This window comes from Hoplias malabaricus, chromosome 12, assembly GCF_029633855.1.
Source record: "Hoplias malabaricus isolate fHopMal1 chromosome 12, fHopMal1.hap1, whole genome shotgun sequence".
In the NCBI taxonomy this organism is placed as follows: Eukaryota; Metazoa; Chordata; class Actinopteri; order Characiformes; family Erythrinidae; genus Hoplias; species Hoplias malabaricus.
In genome coordinates this window covers 21,495,010-21,514,112 of record NC_089811.1, presented here as the reverse complement: position 1 = coordinate 21,514,112, position 19,103 = coordinate 21,495,010, and the positions used below count along the sequence as shown (strand labels likewise).

The 19,103-nt window shown below is 37.0% G+C and overlaps 2 protein-coding genes across 4 annotated transcripts; both read left to right on the top strand.

Annotated features, from left to right (window-relative positions):
- Nucleotides 1-920: 920 nt before the first annotated feature.
- p2ry8 (P2Y receptor family member 8) lies at nt 921-4,650 on the top strand. Its single transcript, XM_066641246.1, has 2 exons — nt 921-1,006; nt 2,514-4,650. Exon 2 carries the CDS (start codon nt 2,538-2,540, stop codon nt 3,564-3,566), a length of 1,029 nt encoding a protein of 342 aa, XP_066497343.1. The 5' UTR covers nt 921-1,006; nt 2,514-2,537; the 3' UTR covers nt 3,567-4,650.
- Nucleotides 4,651-10,924: 6,274 nt separating this feature from the next.
- Nucleotides 10,925-18,600, top strand: asmtl (acetylserotonin O-methyltransferase-like). Of its 3 annotated transcripts, none has more exons than XM_066686471.1 (14): nt 10,925-11,062; nt 11,692-11,821; nt 12,417-12,548; nt 12,655-12,702; nt 13,172-13,236; nt 13,402-13,466; nt 13,534-13,642; nt 14,267-14,663; nt 15,608-15,782; nt 16,262-16,446; nt 16,854-16,986; nt 17,096-17,236; nt 17,380-17,502; nt 18,281-18,600. In XM_066686471.1, the coding sequence occupies exons 2-14, from the start codon at nt 11,729-11,731 to the stop codon at nt 18,496-18,498; spliced, it is 1,884 nt and encodes a 627-aa protein (XP_066542568.1). In that variant the 5' UTR covers nt 10,925-11,062; nt 11,692-11,728; the 3' UTR covers nt 18,499-18,600. The 3 variants fall into 3 exon arrangements, with proteins under 3 accessions (XP_066542568.1, XP_066542566.1, XP_066542567.1); XM_066686469.1 differs by lacking the exon at nt 18,281-18,600 and adding an exon at nt 17,741-18,166; XM_066686470.1 differs by lacking the exons at nt 10,925-11,062; nt 18,281-18,600 and adding exons at nt 11,452-11,555; nt 17,741-18,166.
- Nucleotides 18,601-19,103: the final 503 nt, after the last annotated feature.

Sequence of the window (19,103 nt, the reverse complement as noted above, 5' to 3'; positions counted from 1 at the left end):
AAACCAGGTGTGTGGTTTTGTTTAATTTTATAGGTCTGTAAATGCTCCAGTTAGACATATCACTTTTTCATATGTCCCCTTTAAAAAATATTTCAGGATGAAAATGTGGCTCAACAACCACAAATGTTATATATATAATGTTATTATATATATATATTTTTTTTTTTGCTCATGAATGTAGTTACTGCAATTTAGTTTCATGTATGAGACTATACGGACTGGGGAACTCTTAAAAAAATTATATTTACTATATTGAACACTGTAGCTATTTATTTATCACAGGAAATACTGCCTGACTAAGTGAAAAATCCCACAGAGATTCAGAAAACCAAAACCAAAACAAACAAACAAACAAAAAAACCCAAACACTTTCTAGTAATCCTCTGGTTAGAGATGTTGTGGTGAGCACAGCCAAATTGCTTGACAGCTTCAATCACTGAGTACATAGCACCAATCCTCAGTTTAAAACTGACCATGAGTACAAAACCTAATACAGAAGAAAACCAAACAATGAGAAGACCACACGTAGAGAAGACAGACAAAAAAATGGTCAAATTGAAGGTTAACTTATATTTTGTGAAGGATGTTGCAAAAGTTTGGGTGTGTGCCTCTCTAATGGTATCTTCCCACATCCTCTGCATGACAAATGACAAACAGAAGTAAAAAATGCATGTTTGAATGAATAATCAGAAGAATTGAGAATTATTTTTCTTAATTACAACTGCCTCTTCAAAAACCTTAGGAAAGTGTTGACTATGAAACATTTTAGACCATTTTGCCTCAATGAGTTAGGCTGAGCACAAAATGCCAAATGCATATGTTTTTATCCTGGCAACAGTTTGGTCAGATTTCACTTTTTGTTCAAGCGGTGAATTTGTAAAGTTGTGATGACGCACTTCCCACTCTGGCAGCAGTTGAGAAGAACTCATGTTTCCTGACTCTAACAGTCATACCCCATGCCAACTCACTGTAACGCACACGAGGTGAGCAACTAGTATCTTCTGAGGTAAGTACACTTATATAAATATATATTAAAAAACCAAGACATCTTCTGAATTTCTGTTTGCTCATTATGCAATATCACAACAAATAACACATGAAAACAATTATTAATGATCCATTTTGGAATCTACCATAAATTTAGCATTTTCCAGTAAATCTGTCACTATGATACAGTTTTACTCGGAATTAGCATCTGGAATATGGGTGTGATTTAATGTGGTATGCAGATGAAATAGTGTAAGGTAAACAGTTAGGTTGTTTTTAAGTTGACATTTGTGAGGCAAAAAGTCCTTAATTATTTCTTTTTTGTAGTGTAACTTTTTTTGTGTAATTCAACCTTTTTTGCATTTTGCTTCAAAAATTCACACATTTTACAACAGAGTTGAATCAAATGCTTATGGTCAGTTTTACTTTTATTTTCACAAAGTTAAATGCCTTCTGTCAGTTTATGCCCTTTGAAGTTCTGTGAAAGTGACTGACATAAAAAAAATTGCAAAACAACAGTCCTTTGTCATAGCATTCTCATGGCACTAGCTGCAATATGTGTCCTTGTGTCCTTATGAAATCTAACATGCAATTCATAAATAGTTAAAAGAGGTGGTAAATAACAGACTTAAGACACTCATGTTTCCAGGCATATTGTAACATGCTATGCGTAGCCTGTACAGCTACAGGGCACAAATACCCCACTGTTTAGTGCAAAACATTTAAGAATAAATTAAACATCATAACATCAAACACCTCAGGGAGATTTGACACCTCAGACTGGACATATATTTTAAATTAGTAAACAGGTTTTTGAAGTTTTTGAACAAAACAGTGCAAGAAATCAGTGCAGCAAGGATGGAAAGCACTCTGCCCTAGAAATGTTGGTAATACTGTTGTAACTACAAAGTGTGGGTGGCAAACAAATTCCCATTATCTGCCACACATGGTCAATATGAAACATTTTACTCAGATAAGAAGTGAAACACATTTAACTGATCATTAGGCATAAGTTGAAAATCTCACATAAGCTGAGATTTCTTTTGTAAATATGCCTGTTTGTGTGGTTAGTCACAGTCATCTGTGCAACACAAGAACCTTAACCAACACCCATTGCACATCCTGTTCTAACACTCTTCTTCTTGTTAGCATTCAGAAAAACCTCAAGTTTTTAAACAAACTGACAGTGCAAATATAACTGGGTTAAACACTCTCGTGCCAGTTCATAATCAAAAATTGCATGGGACACACATTTCACTTTACGTAAAGCAAGGAATTATTGCATAACCATTTTGTTAACTTCTTAGATCTTGCCAAAAGTTTGATTGTTTAATTGAATCATTACTTCACACAATGTACAAGAAAGTCACACATAGATAAAAGAGAATATCTTCAAACAGTACAGAAAACAAAAACTATGTGCTGTTTCACTCTAGTCGAGGCTGAGTTTGAAGTTCACACCTTCTAAGATAAAGTATGGAGTGAAATGCAGTGGCAGTGTACATTCTTACTCTGTGTACTTACAGGTATCTAAAGAAAAGGCCCTAAACATGGCTCAGAAACCTTTGAATTACACCAAGAGTGGGTTGGACAACGCCACTCTGATCATGTTTCAAACCAAGTGGCCTACTGATCTTATCTCTGCTATCTATATCGTTGTGATCCTGATCAACCTCTGTGGAAATGGCCTATCTCTTTGGCTACTAATGTTTCGCACCTCACCGAAAACCCCTTCCATTATCTTCATGATCAACCTCACCATCACTGATCTTGCCCTGGGATTAGTACTTCCCTTTCAGCTCATCTACCTAATGCAAGGCTACAACTGGACACTGGGCTCAGAACTGTGCAATATAGTCACTGTGGTCTTCTATGCTAACATGTATTGTTCAGTTTTGACAATGACAGCTATAAGCGTTGACCGCTACATGGGCATCGTGAAGGTGATGCGCTTCAGGGAGTGGAGACACAAGACCAAGTATGCAATTTGTAGCTGCGTCATTATGTGGGCCATAGTTTTAGCGGTTCTCAGCCCACTGGAAAAAACAGATCTAACGTTTTATGTGGCAGATCTCAATATCACCACCTGCTTTGATGTATTGAAGAAGGAAATGCTCCCAACAATTTCACAATGGGCTGCCTTTCTATTCACAATGTTTTTTGTGTTGTTCCTATGCCCCTTCATCATAACAGTCTATTGCTACATCCGGATCATCTGCACTCTAATGAAAACCTCCAGGAATCTTCAGAAAGGCCGTGCTGTACGTCTGGCGTTCATCGTTTTGTTTGTTTTTGTTGTTTGTTTTGCACCCAACAACTTATTGTTCCTGACACATTCAATCACCAAGCTTTACTTTAAAAAATCTCTCTATGTTTACTACAAGCTCTCGCTGTCACTTAGCTGCATCAACAGCTGCCTGGATCCATTCATTTACTATTTTGCCTCGAAAGAGTTCCGTCGAAAGATGAGACAGATGTTGAGACTGAGAAGCCTTAGCACACTGGATAATGAAATGACTGATGGCCACAGAGAGAGCGTCTTCTCAGCTCGTACAGACAATGTTAATGAAGAAGACTGAAACCTAGAGAAGCATTTAGTGAGGTAGATGCATGCTTCTACTTCAAAGCAAATGTTTCCTTCTTTTCAAATGTGAATTTGCACTTATTGCTTAAAACAGTTTCATTTTTTAGTTTGTTTTTGTCTGGCCTTAGCATTTAATAAGTCATTCTCAGGTAATTTCAAAACAAACCTCATTATATATATATATAATTTTTTTAAAGAAATTATTTCCAGTCTTTAAATATTTAAGCTTCTTGGAGTTTATGTAGCATGATAATATTTATCTTTTGATTCCCTGGAAAAAATAGCTTTCCCAAAATCTATTTCTCTGGTGAAAAATACTTAAATTAATTAGTTTACAGCACTATTCATTAAATACTTTATTTGGCAGCTATCCCATTTTTTGTTCAGAAAATAATAGTATAGTGCTCTGTAGAAAGCTACCAGTTTTTACTTATCAAATTTAAAGGGAACACATTAAACGAAATCTATGAATTTGGGGTAAACAGAGATGTCAGCATTGGCTGACATTAAGACAGGGTAAGAAAGTGCTGTTTTGTTTGATTCTCTTGGTGTTTTGACCAGATCATCTCACTGATATCTTTTATACACTCTCAGAAAAAAAGGTACAGTAGAGGTACATTATTGGTCACTAAAGGCACAAACTGTGTAAACGTACATTTAAAGGTACAACAGTGTTTAAAAGTCCAGTTTTGTTCCTTAAAGGTACATTACATTCTCTTCTCCAGAAGGAGAGATACATGTTTGTGATCTTTCAGTATAGAACTGTGTCATATAAAAAACATAATAAACGTCCTGGAGATGAAATGGGGCAAATCAACACAATTTTAAAATCTACAATTATAAAAAAATATGGTACAGTTATGTTCCCTAATTAAAGTTACAAATATGTGCCTTTGAGGGTACCACCACAGTGACAAATTTTCTGACTGTGTGGAAAGGGATGTAATGTATACAATATGTGGTTAAAATGCACCAAGGATCTTAAGGATTAAATCTAATAGCTATTTCCAAAGCATTCTGAATTTTTTATTCTATTTTCTTGTTTTATTGGTTTTTTTATGTATGCTGGATATATCTTATTAAATGTGTTTTTGCAATAAATTCTGGCTTTATATTTTATAAGAATATTTCATTTAATTAAATTTTTAAATGCATCCATAGTCACAAGCGCAGTGTAGGAGGCCAACTCAGGATACAAACCCAGAAGGACCTTTTATCTGCATAGGCACTGTTTCAAAACACTGCATATGATCTGCCTTCCTTAGTAAATAGCTCTGTCACTGCCTGGTCACACTATGACACTTCCTTATATTTGCCCTTTGTTCCTTGGTTTTCACAATTTGTCGGTGCAAGAATAGCGTGAACATGACATAGGGAAAGATATACTTTTTAGGAGATTACACTACAGTAATAACTGTTAAATGCAGAAATAAACATATTCATTTTCACTGACTGAAGGATTTGCTAGGTCATTTGGTGCTAATGGGTGACAGACGTTCTGAGATTTTTTTTTTTTTTTTTTTGCTACAGCAAAACATTTCAAGTAGTGCTGACACATACACTTTGTTAGTTATGTAATGACAAGAAATCTGGCTAGGGGGGATTTTATTTTCAGATAACATTGTGCTATTTCCTGAATCTTTGAATCACAAACTAGAAATGAGAAAGTTTTCACAGGTGTTTTCTGACATAATGCTACATATAACTAATAAGGGGAAGTTCGGCCTTAAAGATCTTTAATATGGAAAGCAGTGGGATATAAAATATATTTCCCCTGAATAGCTATGAATGGGCAGCACTGTAAATTTTAAGTGGGTGGGCAGTGTGCTGATTGAGCTGTTTGCTCAGCTCAGGCATAAAAACAGGGTCATAATTAGTAGTGGTACTTTGCGGTTTGCAGCTTGCAACTTCAGAGTTTCACTCACAGGTAGGAGCTTGTTTGCTCTCTTTTAAAACCTCACTGCTGAAAATATTTCTGCACAAAATTTAATTGCACATACACTAAATATTTCTTCGTCAACAAAATCTATATTTATTCATGTACAAAACATATCCGGGTACTACACAAATTGTCTCTGCAGCTGCAATCTTTTAAGACACATTTGCACTTTTGTATTCAGGTACATTTTTCTCATGCACACATGAAAATGTGATATTCAACCACAGGCTGTGAATGTATTTGTTAACATCATTTAGCAAGCTCAAAATATTTATTTATTCATTCATTATCTGTAACCGCTTATCCAATTCAGGGGCGCGGTGGGTCCAGAGCCTACCTGGAATCATTGGGCGCAAGGTGGGAATACACCCTGGAGGGTGTGCCAGTCCTTCACAGGGCTACACAGACACACACACACACATTCACTCACTCACACACTCACACCTACAGACACTTTTGAGTCACCAATCCACCTACCAACGTGTGTTTTTTGGACTGTGGGAGGAAACCGGAGCACCCGGAGGAAACCCACGCGGACACGGGGAGAACACACCAACTCCTCACAGACAGTCACCCGGAGCAGGAATCAAACCCACAACTTCCAGGCCCCTGGAGCTGTGTGACTGCGACACTACCTGCTGCGTAACCGTGCCACCCTCAAAATATTTAATACTTTGAAAATAATTTAATAATTTGATTTCATAATATCACAGCTTGATAATATTTTCGCAGCCACACAGATCTCAGTTGTTTTTTCTTATTTTATGCATCGTCTTAGACTTCCTTTAAGTTCTGTGATATTCCCAGGACAGTTTACGAGCATATGATTTTAAAGCTGTAGCCAAAGATTTTCAATCATATTCAGGTCAGATGACTGTGAGGCCATTCCAGAGACTCAGCTAGTGTCAACTGAAGTATCTTGTGGTGGATTGTGAGGAAAGGCTTGTATAAGCTGAAAAACTAATTAACCCAATCAATCAATAAATAAATTAAAAGTCATTTATATAGCATTTGTTTTTACAACTGATGTCATATAGCAGCTTCACAGAACTGGTGTCACAACAGAAATACCTACAAAATGAAAATTGAAATGAAATTGTGGAAATGTATAAAAATAGATATACATCAACAGAGTTAGTGATTCATTTTGACAGAGGACATAGATCTGAAAGCATCAGACAGCAAGATAACCCAACAGTCAGCAAGAAAAAACATCTGATAGCAAGATAACCCATCTGACAGCAAGATATAAAAGATACAGCAAGATGTAACTGCAAATTCAATCAAAGTAAAGCATGTAATGTAACCAACAAAAAAATATTTGGAATAATGTGGAAAAAAAGAATCCTGCAGACGTTGCATGAATGTTGAATCAATAAATACTGAAAAATACACATTATATTTAGTTTTTGAGGCTTTTGCATGATATTCTTTGAGTTTTCTTCTTTATCCTAATTTTTCATTAATTCTGGAGCCTACCCAGAATCACTGGGCGCAAGATGGGAACACACCCAGGAGGGGGTACCAGTCCCTCATAGGGCGACACACATTCGCACATTGACACTCACTACCCCATGACCCTGGAGCTGTGTGACACTGACACTAGCTGTTGCTCCATATAATTTATGAATTATATAATTCAGAAACAAGGCTTAATATATGAAATAGTGGTCGATGATTTTAGTTTGATTGTTACTGTCCATTCATTCGTTTATTCATTACAGAATTTGAAAATAGCATTTTCCCTACAGAACATATGACAGTAATTGCATTTCAGGGTCGTAGTGGGTTGAAATTAATTAATTCATTCAGTAATTAATTAATTCAGTGTCTGTAACTGCTTATCTACTTCAGGGTGGTGGTGGATCCAGAGCCTACACGGAAGCACTGGGCGCAAGGCAGGAACACACCCTGGAGGGGGCAGCAGTCCTTCACAGGATGACACACACTCACCCATCACACCTATGGACAATTTTGAGTCACCAATCCACCTACCAATGTGTGTTTTTGGACTGTGGGAGGAAACCGGAGCACCCGGAGGAAACCCACGCAGACACAGTTAGAACACACCAACTCCTCACAGACACTCACCCAGAGCAGGACTTGAACCCACAACCTCCAGGTCCCTGGAGCTGTGTGACTGTGACACAAAGTCCGTGCCGCCTGACTCCTGGATTAGTTTATCTATTTCTACTTAAAATTACATTCATTCATTCATTCATTCATTCATTCATTATCTATAACTGCTTATCCAATTCAGGGTCGCAGTGAGTCCAGAGCCTACCTGGAATCATTGAGCACAAGGCGGGAATACACCCTAGAGGGGGCGCCAGTCCTTCACAGGGCAACACACACACACACACACAAACACACACACACCTACGGACACTTTTGAGTCACCAATCCACCTACCAACGTGTGTTTTTGGACTGTGGGAGGAAACCGGAGCACCCGGAGGAAACCCACATGGACACGGGGAGAACACACCAACTCCTCACAGACAGTCACCCGGAGCGGGAATTGAACCCACAACCTCCAGGTCCCTGGAGCTGTGTGACTGTGACACACAGTCCGTGCCACCCGACTCCTGGATTAGTTGATCTATTTCTACTTAAAATTACAAAAAGTAATACAATTTGTCAAATGTTATTTGTCTGCCATGTTTTTTTTCTGTGATGACAAAAAAATAGACAGAATAAAAGTATAAAATGCCACAGAAAATTGTAAAGCTGTCACAGTAGGTCCTTCCTGCTTGTTGTTTTGGTCTTGCATTATCATGTGGAACTGTTTTCATGTATAGTTTCATTTCTGTCTTGATTCTCTGGTTTGCTTCTCCCTCCTCTTTGCTTTTTGTGTATCCCATGTTCCTGTTTGCTTCTAATTCCTGTCTCCATCTCTCAACTGCATATCAATTGCCATTTTTACTTACCCTTGCACACATCCAGTACCACGCTGTATGTGTGTGCGTGAATATGAGAGTATGTGTCACCCTGTGAAGGTGTGTTCCTGTCTTGCGCCCACTGATTTTGGTAATTTGTTTGGTTTTGGCTTACACTTATTCAGCGTACTTTGAAGCATAGAAGTAAGCAATGGCTCTTGTTTTTTTTTTTTTTTTTTGATATTTCCTGTTCGCTGTGTTAGTTCTTTGCCAAAGTTCAAAACATTGAGAATACCGCACAGATCAATATACCACATCCTTCAAACATGAAGAAGTAGCCAGACGTAACACATCTGAAGTCTAAGTGGAATCTTGTAGAGTGAGCGGGTGACCACTGCCCAGCTCCCAGAGCCTCCCCATAAATGTTCCCTCTTATTAATAATAACCTAAATAACATAACCTAATAAAATAAACATAATTATACATAAATAAAAATACACCTAAAACGAATAATGATATTTAACCGATACATTAACCTTTAAAATCATCATCTTCATTATTATCTTCTTTTCCACTTAATTCATTTCAGGGTCACAGTGGGTTCAAAATTAATTAATTCATTCATTGTCTGTAACTGCTTATCCATTTCAGAGTCGCGGTTGATTCGGAGCTTACCCAGAATCACTGGGTGCAAGGCAGGAACTCACCCTGGAGGGGGTGCCAGTCCACATCCACTTACACTAACACTTACGGACACTTTTGAGTCACCAATACACCTATCAACATGTGTTTTTGGACTGTGGGAGGACCCAGAGAGCACACCAAACTCCTCACATACAGTTACCTGGAGCAGGGCTCAAACCCACGACCCCAGGACCCTGGAGCTGTGTGGTGCCACCCTAATATTTAAATTTTTTTCAATATTTTTTGCCCAAAACGTCTCTCAGAAATGTGTGTGGAATTAGACCTAGCAGCCAGTTGCACCAGCTGGAAAGTTTGATCATATGTCCTATTATCATTTTTGTAACAAGACTCTTGATTAAACAACACAATTTAGGCAAAAATACTTCAAAGTCACTCTTGGTTCACCAGTATTTCAATACAATGTAATTAAATAGTCTGACACTAATATCTATTAAAATTATCATAAAGCATAAAATGGGTGGCACGGTGGTGCAGCAGGTAGTGTCACAGTCACGCAGCTCCAGGGACCAGGAGGTTGAGGGTTCGAGTCCTGCTCCAGGTGACTGCCTATGAGGAGTGTGGTGTGTTCTCCCTGTGTCTGTGTGGGTTTCCTCCGGGTGCTTCGGTTTCCTCTCACGGTCCATAAACACATGGTGGGTGGATTGGTTAAAAGTGTCTGTACGTATGTGTGTTGCCCTGTGAAAGACTGGCGCCCCCTCCAGGGTGTATTCCTGCCTTGTGCTCAATGATTCTGGGTAGGCTCCGGACCCACCACGACCCTGAACTGGATAAGTGGTTACAGACAATGAATGAATGAACGAATAAAGCATAAAACACTGAAGGCAAACTTTTTCCATGAGGTTGAAATAAATTGTTTTGAAATTAATTTTTGCAAACAGTTTTGGTATAAAATTTGTTGGCAACTTAGCTGCAAATTTAAGTTTAATTAAAAAAAAAAAAAAAAAAACTTTGTTCATTAACAAACGAGCCAAAACATGGAATAATTTGTAGAAAATTCACAGAAAAGATGCGTGACAATGCCAGGGCTACTGCTGCAATTATGATCCTCTCCCGCTGGCACTTGATGCTGCTGCAATGCTCTAAAATCTCTTCCTAGGCAAACCCGTTTTTAATTTTTTTTTGTTTTTTAATGCATGCATGATACAAAAGTAATGACAAATTTCTCATAATATATTGGAGCAAAACATAAAAAAGTATTTAAAAATGTAAAAAGTAAAAATACAAATATACACTTTGTATTTAAACTCTCCAACTAGTGTGTCTTCAGGATCTTCTCTCATCTGCCCTTGTCTCTTTGCCACTACTGCATATAAATGCTGCACCCAGTTTGAGTGCATTTGTTTGTGTGTGTGTGTGTTTGTGTGTGTGTGTGTGTGTGTGTGTGAGTGTGTGTGTGGTGTGTGTGTGTGTGTGTGTGTGTGTGTATCTGCATGTGTGGGTGATAGTATTTTTTTCTATTTCTATTTTTGCACTGCTGTGAAATTTTGTCAATCTATGTGTACTGTGAGCTACTATAGCCTAAACCAAATTCCTTGTATGTGTGAGCATACATGGCCAATAAAGCTTGATTCTGATTCTTAAGATTTATTTTTATAATAAACATTTGGAATTGTAATATAGTAAAAAGTCCCCCAAAATACAAATAATCAAGTGAAGTACAGATACCAGAAAAAATACTTTAGTACATTAATGAATTACATTTACTTCGTTACTGTCCATCACTCTTTCCCCCTACCTTTTTTATCCGCTACTATGATGTTTTACTGAAAGAAGTGCCGAGCTGAAAATATTGACTCTTCATTTTGTGAAACGAGTCGTCCCAATCCGACTCATTGAACTGAACCGGTGTCCGTCACTACTCAACGCGCATGCGCCCACAGGCTCCACCTCCTCATCGCTCTCTCTTCTTCGCGACTGAGCTTGGTGTTGGAGGAAAGGAAAAACTGAAAGGAAACAAGCAACAACTCAGGTAAAAAAAGGAAGCAGAAAGACGGGTATTTTATTACAACGTATTATTAATAGGGAACGTATTATTAACACACGCTTCTTGCTAATACAAAACCTGTTTCATTTCAGTTCCTGAGCTCCAGTAGTTGAGGGATTTTCAATCTGCGTGTGTAATAAATTTAGTTATGAATGTCTGTAAACGTGTTTACCTTATATATGTAACTTCATCATGGACGCCTACATTTAGAGCTGACATAATGAGCGGTGAAATCACTTTATATACTGAACATATGTGAAAGGTATACAGTTAACAACTCTCACTCATACAGACAGACAGGGAGATTAAACTGTTGACTTGGACCTCGACCGTAGTCAAATAGATTTAACCTACAGATGTGTTCTCTATTTCAGGTGAGGGGGAAAGCTGGTGGACTCATTTATAACAGCACTCTTAATAAACATAATACATTTCTTAGTCCAAAATGTACTGATGGTCTTTTTTAAATGGGCAAAAGGTTTGTAAATTTGTGCTACAATTAAGGCCCATTTTAACTGACTTGGTTTATGCTTAAGACTTTGTTAGTTCAGTTGTGACTCTTGTTCAGCATCTGTGTAAGTTATAAACACATTTTTTGCTTGTGGTCTGTTCAGATTCCCAGATTAATATCTCCAGAGAGAGAGACAGAACATGGTGTTAAATCCAGTCATATCTAAGCTGAGTGGAAAACTTGTTGTACTGGCAAGTGCATCTCCAAGGCGTCTGGAGATTTTGACCAACATTGTAAGTAATGGAAATAGTAATACTGGCATAATTAAAAACATAAACAACACAGGTTACGATAACAAAAATATTCATAACACAAGGGCTAAATATATCATAAAATTTTAACCATTCGCCAAGTTAAGGACTGGCGCCCCCTCCAGGGTGTGTTCCTGCCTTGCGGCAGGCTAAGCAGTTACAGACAATGAATGGATGAATTTTGACCATAAATCCAATCATAACCTTGTTAATGATATACAAAAAGCCTCCCAATATTTAGTTCTAAATAGGTTTGATACATTCTTTGGGCTCTGCTTTTTGTCTTGGGGTTTGAACCTAGATTTCTTTAAAGCTGCTTTGTGACATCTTGCAAAATATAATATAAATATAAAATTGCAATACACATCAAATTGAACATTTTCAACTAGTGCCATGTAGAAATGCAATGGAGAAATTGTGCTATTTTTGTATAGATGTATGCACTTCTTCTATGTCCCTAACCCTAACAGTTTTCACAGCAATATTCAGAAAACTTTACCGGGAAGTAATTCATCACAACTGCAATAATTAGTCATATTGATCACGACGACTCATAATACCTTTGTCTTTTATGCAGGGCTTACGTTTTGAAGTAGTGCCTTCGTGGTTTAAAGAAACCTTGGATAAAAATTTGTTTAAAACGCCTTATGAATATGCAGTGGAGACAGCCAAGCAAAAGGCTTTGGAAGTGGCTCAGAGAATGCCCTTTGTGAGTGAATTAATTCTAATACCAAAACTAGCCTCTCATTTTTCAGCTGTTAACACCTTGACTAGTGGTATAAATGTGAGTCTAACTTTACATGTACTTGATTCAGAAACACCTGAAAACTCCAGATATTGTGATTGGAGCAGATACTGTCGTGGTAAGCATTCAAGTGCCTTTTAAGTACAACTCTGGCTGATGACATGATTAGCCTCTTACACAGCAGGCCTGATAAATACCAGTAACTGATATTAATAAATCAGAGACCCTTCACTGAAAGACATTGTTTCAAAGACAATATAGACTGCATGAAAATATTCATAAACCAGAATAATCATTTTTAACAGCCTATTCCAGTAGCCATTATAGCATAGTAAATTACTTTATAACTAAGAATTTACAAGTTTTAAAAAATATGCATGCTTGGGTCAGTTGACATGAAAGATTTTTCTAAGTGGAATCCACAGTTACACTGCCTATACAATAAACTGTTAATCATTACTCAGTAAAAAAAAAAATAACATAAGTTATGTATAAATGAGTGTGAGAACTTGAAATATGATCCCACAGCTGAACTCATACAGATTAAGGGTTTATTTACTTTAATTGAATTTGCTTTATCTTAACAGACAGTTGATGGTTTGATTCTGGAGAAGCCTGTTGATAAACAAGATGCCTACCAAATGCTGTCCAGGTTATTATTATTATTTTGTACTGTACATATCCCAGTATTTGCATAAACATTCTGAATGTGGGAGAAAATACGTTGTACAAATGTAATGCTTTTATTATTATTATATTTTTTTGAATGACTGCTCAGTTTTTAATCTTATTTATACTTACACATTATGTATTTCAGATTGAGTGGAAAAGAACACAGTGTTTTCACAGGAGTGGCCATAGTCCTATGTCATGAAAGGGAGGGTATGTTTATTAAATAAGATACCTTTGTTTCTTGGTATGAGCTGAGAATAATCCTTTTTTTTTTCAGGGAAAGACACAGAATTCCAAGTGGTAGACTTTTATGAGGAGACAAAGGTAAAGTTTGCTGATCTTTCTGAGGAAATGCTCTGGGAATACATCAATAGTGGTGAGCCCATGTAAGTGTATTTTGTATCTTGCTATTGATTGTTCTAGATAATGACATGGTATGGATATGATGTTATGGACTTTTGTACAATTAATTAATTTGTATTTTTGTTAAATCCTCTGAATATGATGCTTGAACATTTCCAGTGTGCTAGAATGTTTGGTCACCAAATGTTGTGATTACATTTAATATTTTTATTATTTTCACTTTGAAAGTTAATGTGTATTATGTAATAATGTATATAAATTTTTTTTTGTTTAAAATCATTAAATAAAGTAATTAAAAATGTACTCTAATACTCTGCAGTAGAATGACGTGTCTAGTAGAGATTTCTAGCTGACTGGTTTTCATGCCAAGTTCCTGAAATATCAAGGGTTATCATGCAGGCTGAAATATTTTCAGTAGTTTTACTTGATAATCTGTATTACAAATGATACTGACACCCTTTGAAAGCAAAAGGTCCACACTAATATGTAAGAGAAAAAATGCTCAACTGCAAACATGTGCTCAACAGCGATCACATGTTCATTTGAAATACAGACACTATATTTGCTGCCCCCCGTGAAGGTGTTTTTCTCTAGAAAACTAATAAATATAAAAGCAAATATATGATCTTGGTGTGTGTTCTTGACAGGGACAAGGCTGGTGGTTATGGGATCCAGGCTTTGGGTGGTATGCTGGTGGAATATGTGAAAGGCGATTTTCTTAATGTGGTGGGCTTTCCTCTCAATCACTTCTGCAAACAGCTGGGGATGATTTATAACAGCCCGCCTGAGAGTCCTGCTCACAAGATGAAAAGAGGGAACTGTATAGGGGCAGATGGATCCTGGGACGTTGTTAACAGCTTGTCCAAATGCACCGAGCATAGGAAGACCAAACACCCGAACATCAGTAACTTGAACAGCTTAGACTCAGCTGGCAAAATGCCAATTCAAGAGCAGAATGTGGTGAGCCCAGATCACCTGAAGAGCAACAGCGAGAGCTTCCCACACAACATAGTGGATCTATTAGATGGATTCAAAGCGTCAAAGGTATGTATATTGTGCTGATTATTAGGAATTTTAATACTTGCACTGATTCAGTGATTGGGAAATTATCAATACTTGATACCACAGATACCGCAATGGGCAGTTTGAGGTTCTGGACCATATAGGAACACACACACACAAACAGCGTTTATCTAAATTTTACATGTTTTAATGGTCCATGTTTCAGTATTTGGACACATGCATAATGAATTGTCCTTTTAGATTTTGTAGCATTACAGTAAGGAGCTGATTGCTTTAAGCCACAAATACAATAGAGGTCTGACATTAATGTTGGCCGCATTGTTCCAATCATATTTGTAACAATCAGATATTTATGCCCCAAAAGCATGTGAAATGGGTGCATTTTCATCAACTGAAATGCATGTAAAAAGGCAACAACGTTTTTACTAAAATATGCCACAGATTTTATAAACAATTAGGATTTTATTATTAATATAGTCATGGGTTACAACATAGTTTGAGTGGAGATTCTGGAAAAGAAAATGTCTCAAGACTAGCAAAAATTTTTGTCTGAGAAACTAACCAGCCTTTCTGTATTTGTGAGCATATACATCAGTAGTTTTAAACAATGATAAATACAGTTAAATGATTAGATACCGTTTTTTATATGGAAGTTAATAATCAGAAAATAAGTGAATGTTACTTAATTTCCATAAAGATATTATTATTATGTTGTTTCACAACCCAATGCCTCTTTACTCTACACTTGGCTTTGGGCATGGTGACCCTTGAGTGCTCATCTCATTGCACTGACTTTTTTCACCGAAATGCCTTTGAACACCTTTGTCACCAGGGAGTGTAACTTAAAATAGCTGAATACCATCATAAAATGGATCTTTTGGTTTACACTTGAATATGTATTGCACACACAGAAAGACACATAACTTGTAATTTACCTATAATGATTTTTTTGTGCTCTCTGTTAGACATTGTTCACAGCATCTAAGCTGGGGGTTTTTGATGTTTTGAGTGACTCTGAAGGACTCACAGTGGAGGAAGTGGCTAATCGAATCAAAGCCTCTGTGCTGGGCACTGAACGGTTGCTGGAAGCAGCTGTTTCCTTAGAGCTATTGCATAGGCTTCAATGTGGTGATAACACTGGTAAGACTTTGTTAGAATTTGTACACTGAATTTAACGAGTGTATTTTGTTAGTTAATAACCTGTTCCTGCTCATAGTAGCTGTAAAGGGCATCATAAAATATGGAAGATTTATGTATAACCTGCATGCTTTTTACCTGTCAAGTAGAGGTATAATATGAATGCACAAATGGCTATACTATATATGACGATACTCTATAAAACATGAATTAGGACTATCATAAATTAGGACTAGTATACCTGGATTAGCTTTACAGATTGATGCAGCATTTAAATTTAAGAAGTAAAATAAATCAAACGGAAATAACATTCTTCTTTTCCAGTAAATTGTACTGAAATGATTGATACTGTGTGTCTCTACTGTGATTTAACACATCATTACCATCCCTTCATACATTTGCTCCACGTGCAGATATTGCTCATGTGTTAGCGCACTGAAGGCAGGCTGTGGAAGTCACATTGTGTGTATTGTCTGCCACAGTTTACAGGAACTCAGAACAGGCCAGTCGTTTCTTGGTATCAACAAGCCCTATGTCTCTGCACGGTTACATCCTGCACTGTGATGACTTGGTCTGGCCTCTGTTCTCCCACCTCGAGAGCGCTGTCAGAGAGGGCACCAATCAGTATGAGAAGGCTTTTGGGAAGAAGACTGAAAACCTTTTTCAGGTTGTACAGCATATCACTGGTGCCGTGCTCGACATAATGTATTTCTCTCCAGTCGATGGGATTGAAATGTTTTAAAAATTCAATCATTAAGTTGTACACAAATTAATTTAGATGTGAACAGCTCTATCATAGTAATAAATATTGCAGAACATGATAATAGGAAACCTGAGTTATATATTAGGTTATTTTGTGTGTGTGTGTGTGTAATATTAGTTATATTACACACACACACACACACACATATATATATATATATATATATATATATATATATATATATATATATATATATATATATATATATGAAAACATTCTGTATTTTTGCAGAAAATATTAAAAAGTCTTTTAATTTAATACTTGGTAAATGGTATTAATTATAATTTTCTGTACCATTGTTCTTGTTTAAGGATGGTTATTTCAAAATGGATGATGCTAAGATGCGATTTATGAATGCAATGCACAGTATTGCGAAGGTGACGGGAAAAGATGTGGCCACAGCATTTGATCTGTCCAGGTTTAAAACAGCCTGTGATTTAGGAGGTAGCTGTTGTTTATATTATTAGTGTTTGCAATCAAATGTTTTAAAAACAAAACATGAAATATTACTCTACACTCTTGTTGTGCTTACAAGCTTTATTTCTCATCACAGGCTGTACAGGTGCTATGGCATATGAGTTCACCAAAGCCCATCCTGGATTGTCTGTAATTGTATTTGACTTGCCTCCAGTTATTGAAATGAGAAGTCATTTCCAACCTGAAGTACAGGATGACAGAGTGTCATTTATTGCAGGTTAGTAGAATCTATGATTAGCATATGATTGGCATTTTCTTGAAGTTGGGTGCAAATGGACATGTTTCTGGATAATTTCTTTGATTTCTTTTTTTTTTTGTTTGTTTGTTTGTTTCATCTCAATTCATTTTTATATGGTCTAGGAGATTTTTTCAAAGATGACCCGCCCAAAGCAGACCTGTATATTCTTGCACGGATTCTACATGACTGGTCTGATGAAAAAGTACATGAGCTGTTGAGTAAACTCTCCAAACTATGCACTCCAGGTAAGAACTAAAAAAGGCTAAAAAGCTTTTACCAATGCTTTAAATATCTGCAAATTTTGGCAACCAACTGAAATCTTCATAGTGTCTTTGGTTCACTGAGTCCACAGGGTTCATCTCTGTTAGTTCTATTTACAGTAGCTGATAACCTATTGAGGATGAGAGAAGTTAGCAGAATTTCACAGGCAGTACTAGTAATTCATTAAATAGTATGCACCATGCATGTTTCACTGGACTTCAGGGTGTGGGTTGCTGGTTTCTGAGATCTTTCTGGATGACAAGAGGATCAAGCCAAGCAGGGCACTGCTTCAGGCCCTCAGCATGACAGAAGGGAGGCAGAGAAGTGCTGCTGAGTACAGCATTTTAATGAAGAAGCACGGTTTCACTCTTGTACATACACAATACACAGATAACCTGCTGGATGCAATACTGTGTGTAAAAGAGGACCTAAATATTGATAATAATGTGTCATTTTCCACCTCTGAGTCTGCTGACAATGTGGTGACCTGATATGATAGCGTTGAGATTTTAATTTTATCTGTACAGAAATCTTAAACATTCACTTCTTTGCCAGTTTTGAAAAGTATTCTGTACTTGTCTGTAAGATGATTATTAATCTCTGTGAGAATTATTTCTAGATCTGTTCCAATAATTGAATAAATTATATTGTTATTCAAAAGAGTGTGAATATTTTTTTTTTCTTCAGTGCTGATTGTATACCCCAAAGAAGCCACTTTACCAGGGTCATGTGAACTTGTAACCCCTGTGTTTTGGCTGGCAGGCTCTGCTGTTCTACTAGCTGAGACCTTGCTGGATGAAGCCAAGCCGTGGTCCCGCAGGGCCTTCATGCAGTCTCTCAACATGCTTGTGCAGATGGAGGGCAGCGAGAGGAGCTCAGCTAGCTATAGACAGTTGTTGGAGAAACATGGATTTTCATCCATGATCAGAGTGTGTCACACCCAAAACTTTTTGGATGCTGTATTAGCTTTCAAACAGTAAATAGTGAAAATGTTTCTATTAATTTTGCTATTAATTAAAAAAAATAATACATAAAACTTAGCAACTGATTGCTCTGTGATTAATTCTCTTATATTCAGCTTGCTGCACAGAAAAGATACTCAAGGCTGTTTAATATAGTCCCAGTAATAATAAAGACCAAAATGATCAGGAATTGTTTGATTCTGCTTTATCTCTATGGTTTATGAAACGTTTCTGCATGACTGTTTCTATTAATGATAGAATGAATCGCATTTTAATTCACCCCCTTGGAGCAGAAACAGCCTTTTTCCTTGTGGGAAGGCTTTAAACACTTAAACATTGCTATGAGTAATGGATTGGATTCAGTTACAGGATCATTATTAATGCCAGACCTAGTAATGTTCCACAAAGCAGGATTTTTTAAATTAATAAATTAAGCCCAAACACAAGCCTGTTCAGTGGTGTACGAACTGAGAAAGATTCTTATTGGGCAATTTCTGAGGTCAAATTATCTGGCTACCTCAGCGCAGCCTCCCCTTCTCAGTTCTCTTACAAGTAATGAAATAGTGTGCCACCATTCCAGAGAAAGCAGTTCCAGGGCGTTTTGTTTCATTTTAGCCCACAAG

Coding starts and splice junctions, on each gene's coding strand:
- p2ry8 (XM_066641246.1), top strand. CDS start 2,538: ATGGCTCAGAAACCTTTGAATTACACCAAGAGTGGGTTGGACAACGCC.
- asmtl (XM_066686469.1), top strand. CDS start 11,729: ATGGTGTTAAATCCAGTCATATCTAAGCTGAGTGGAAAACTTGTTGTA. Junction 15,783..16,261: donor TCAATGTGGTGATAACACTG/GTAAGACTTTGT, acceptor TGTCTGCCACAG/TTTACAGGAACTCAGAACAG. Junction 16,987..17,095: donor AACAGCCTGTGATTTAGGAG/GTAGCTGTTGTT, acceptor TTCTCATCACAG/GCTGTACAGGTGCTATGGCA.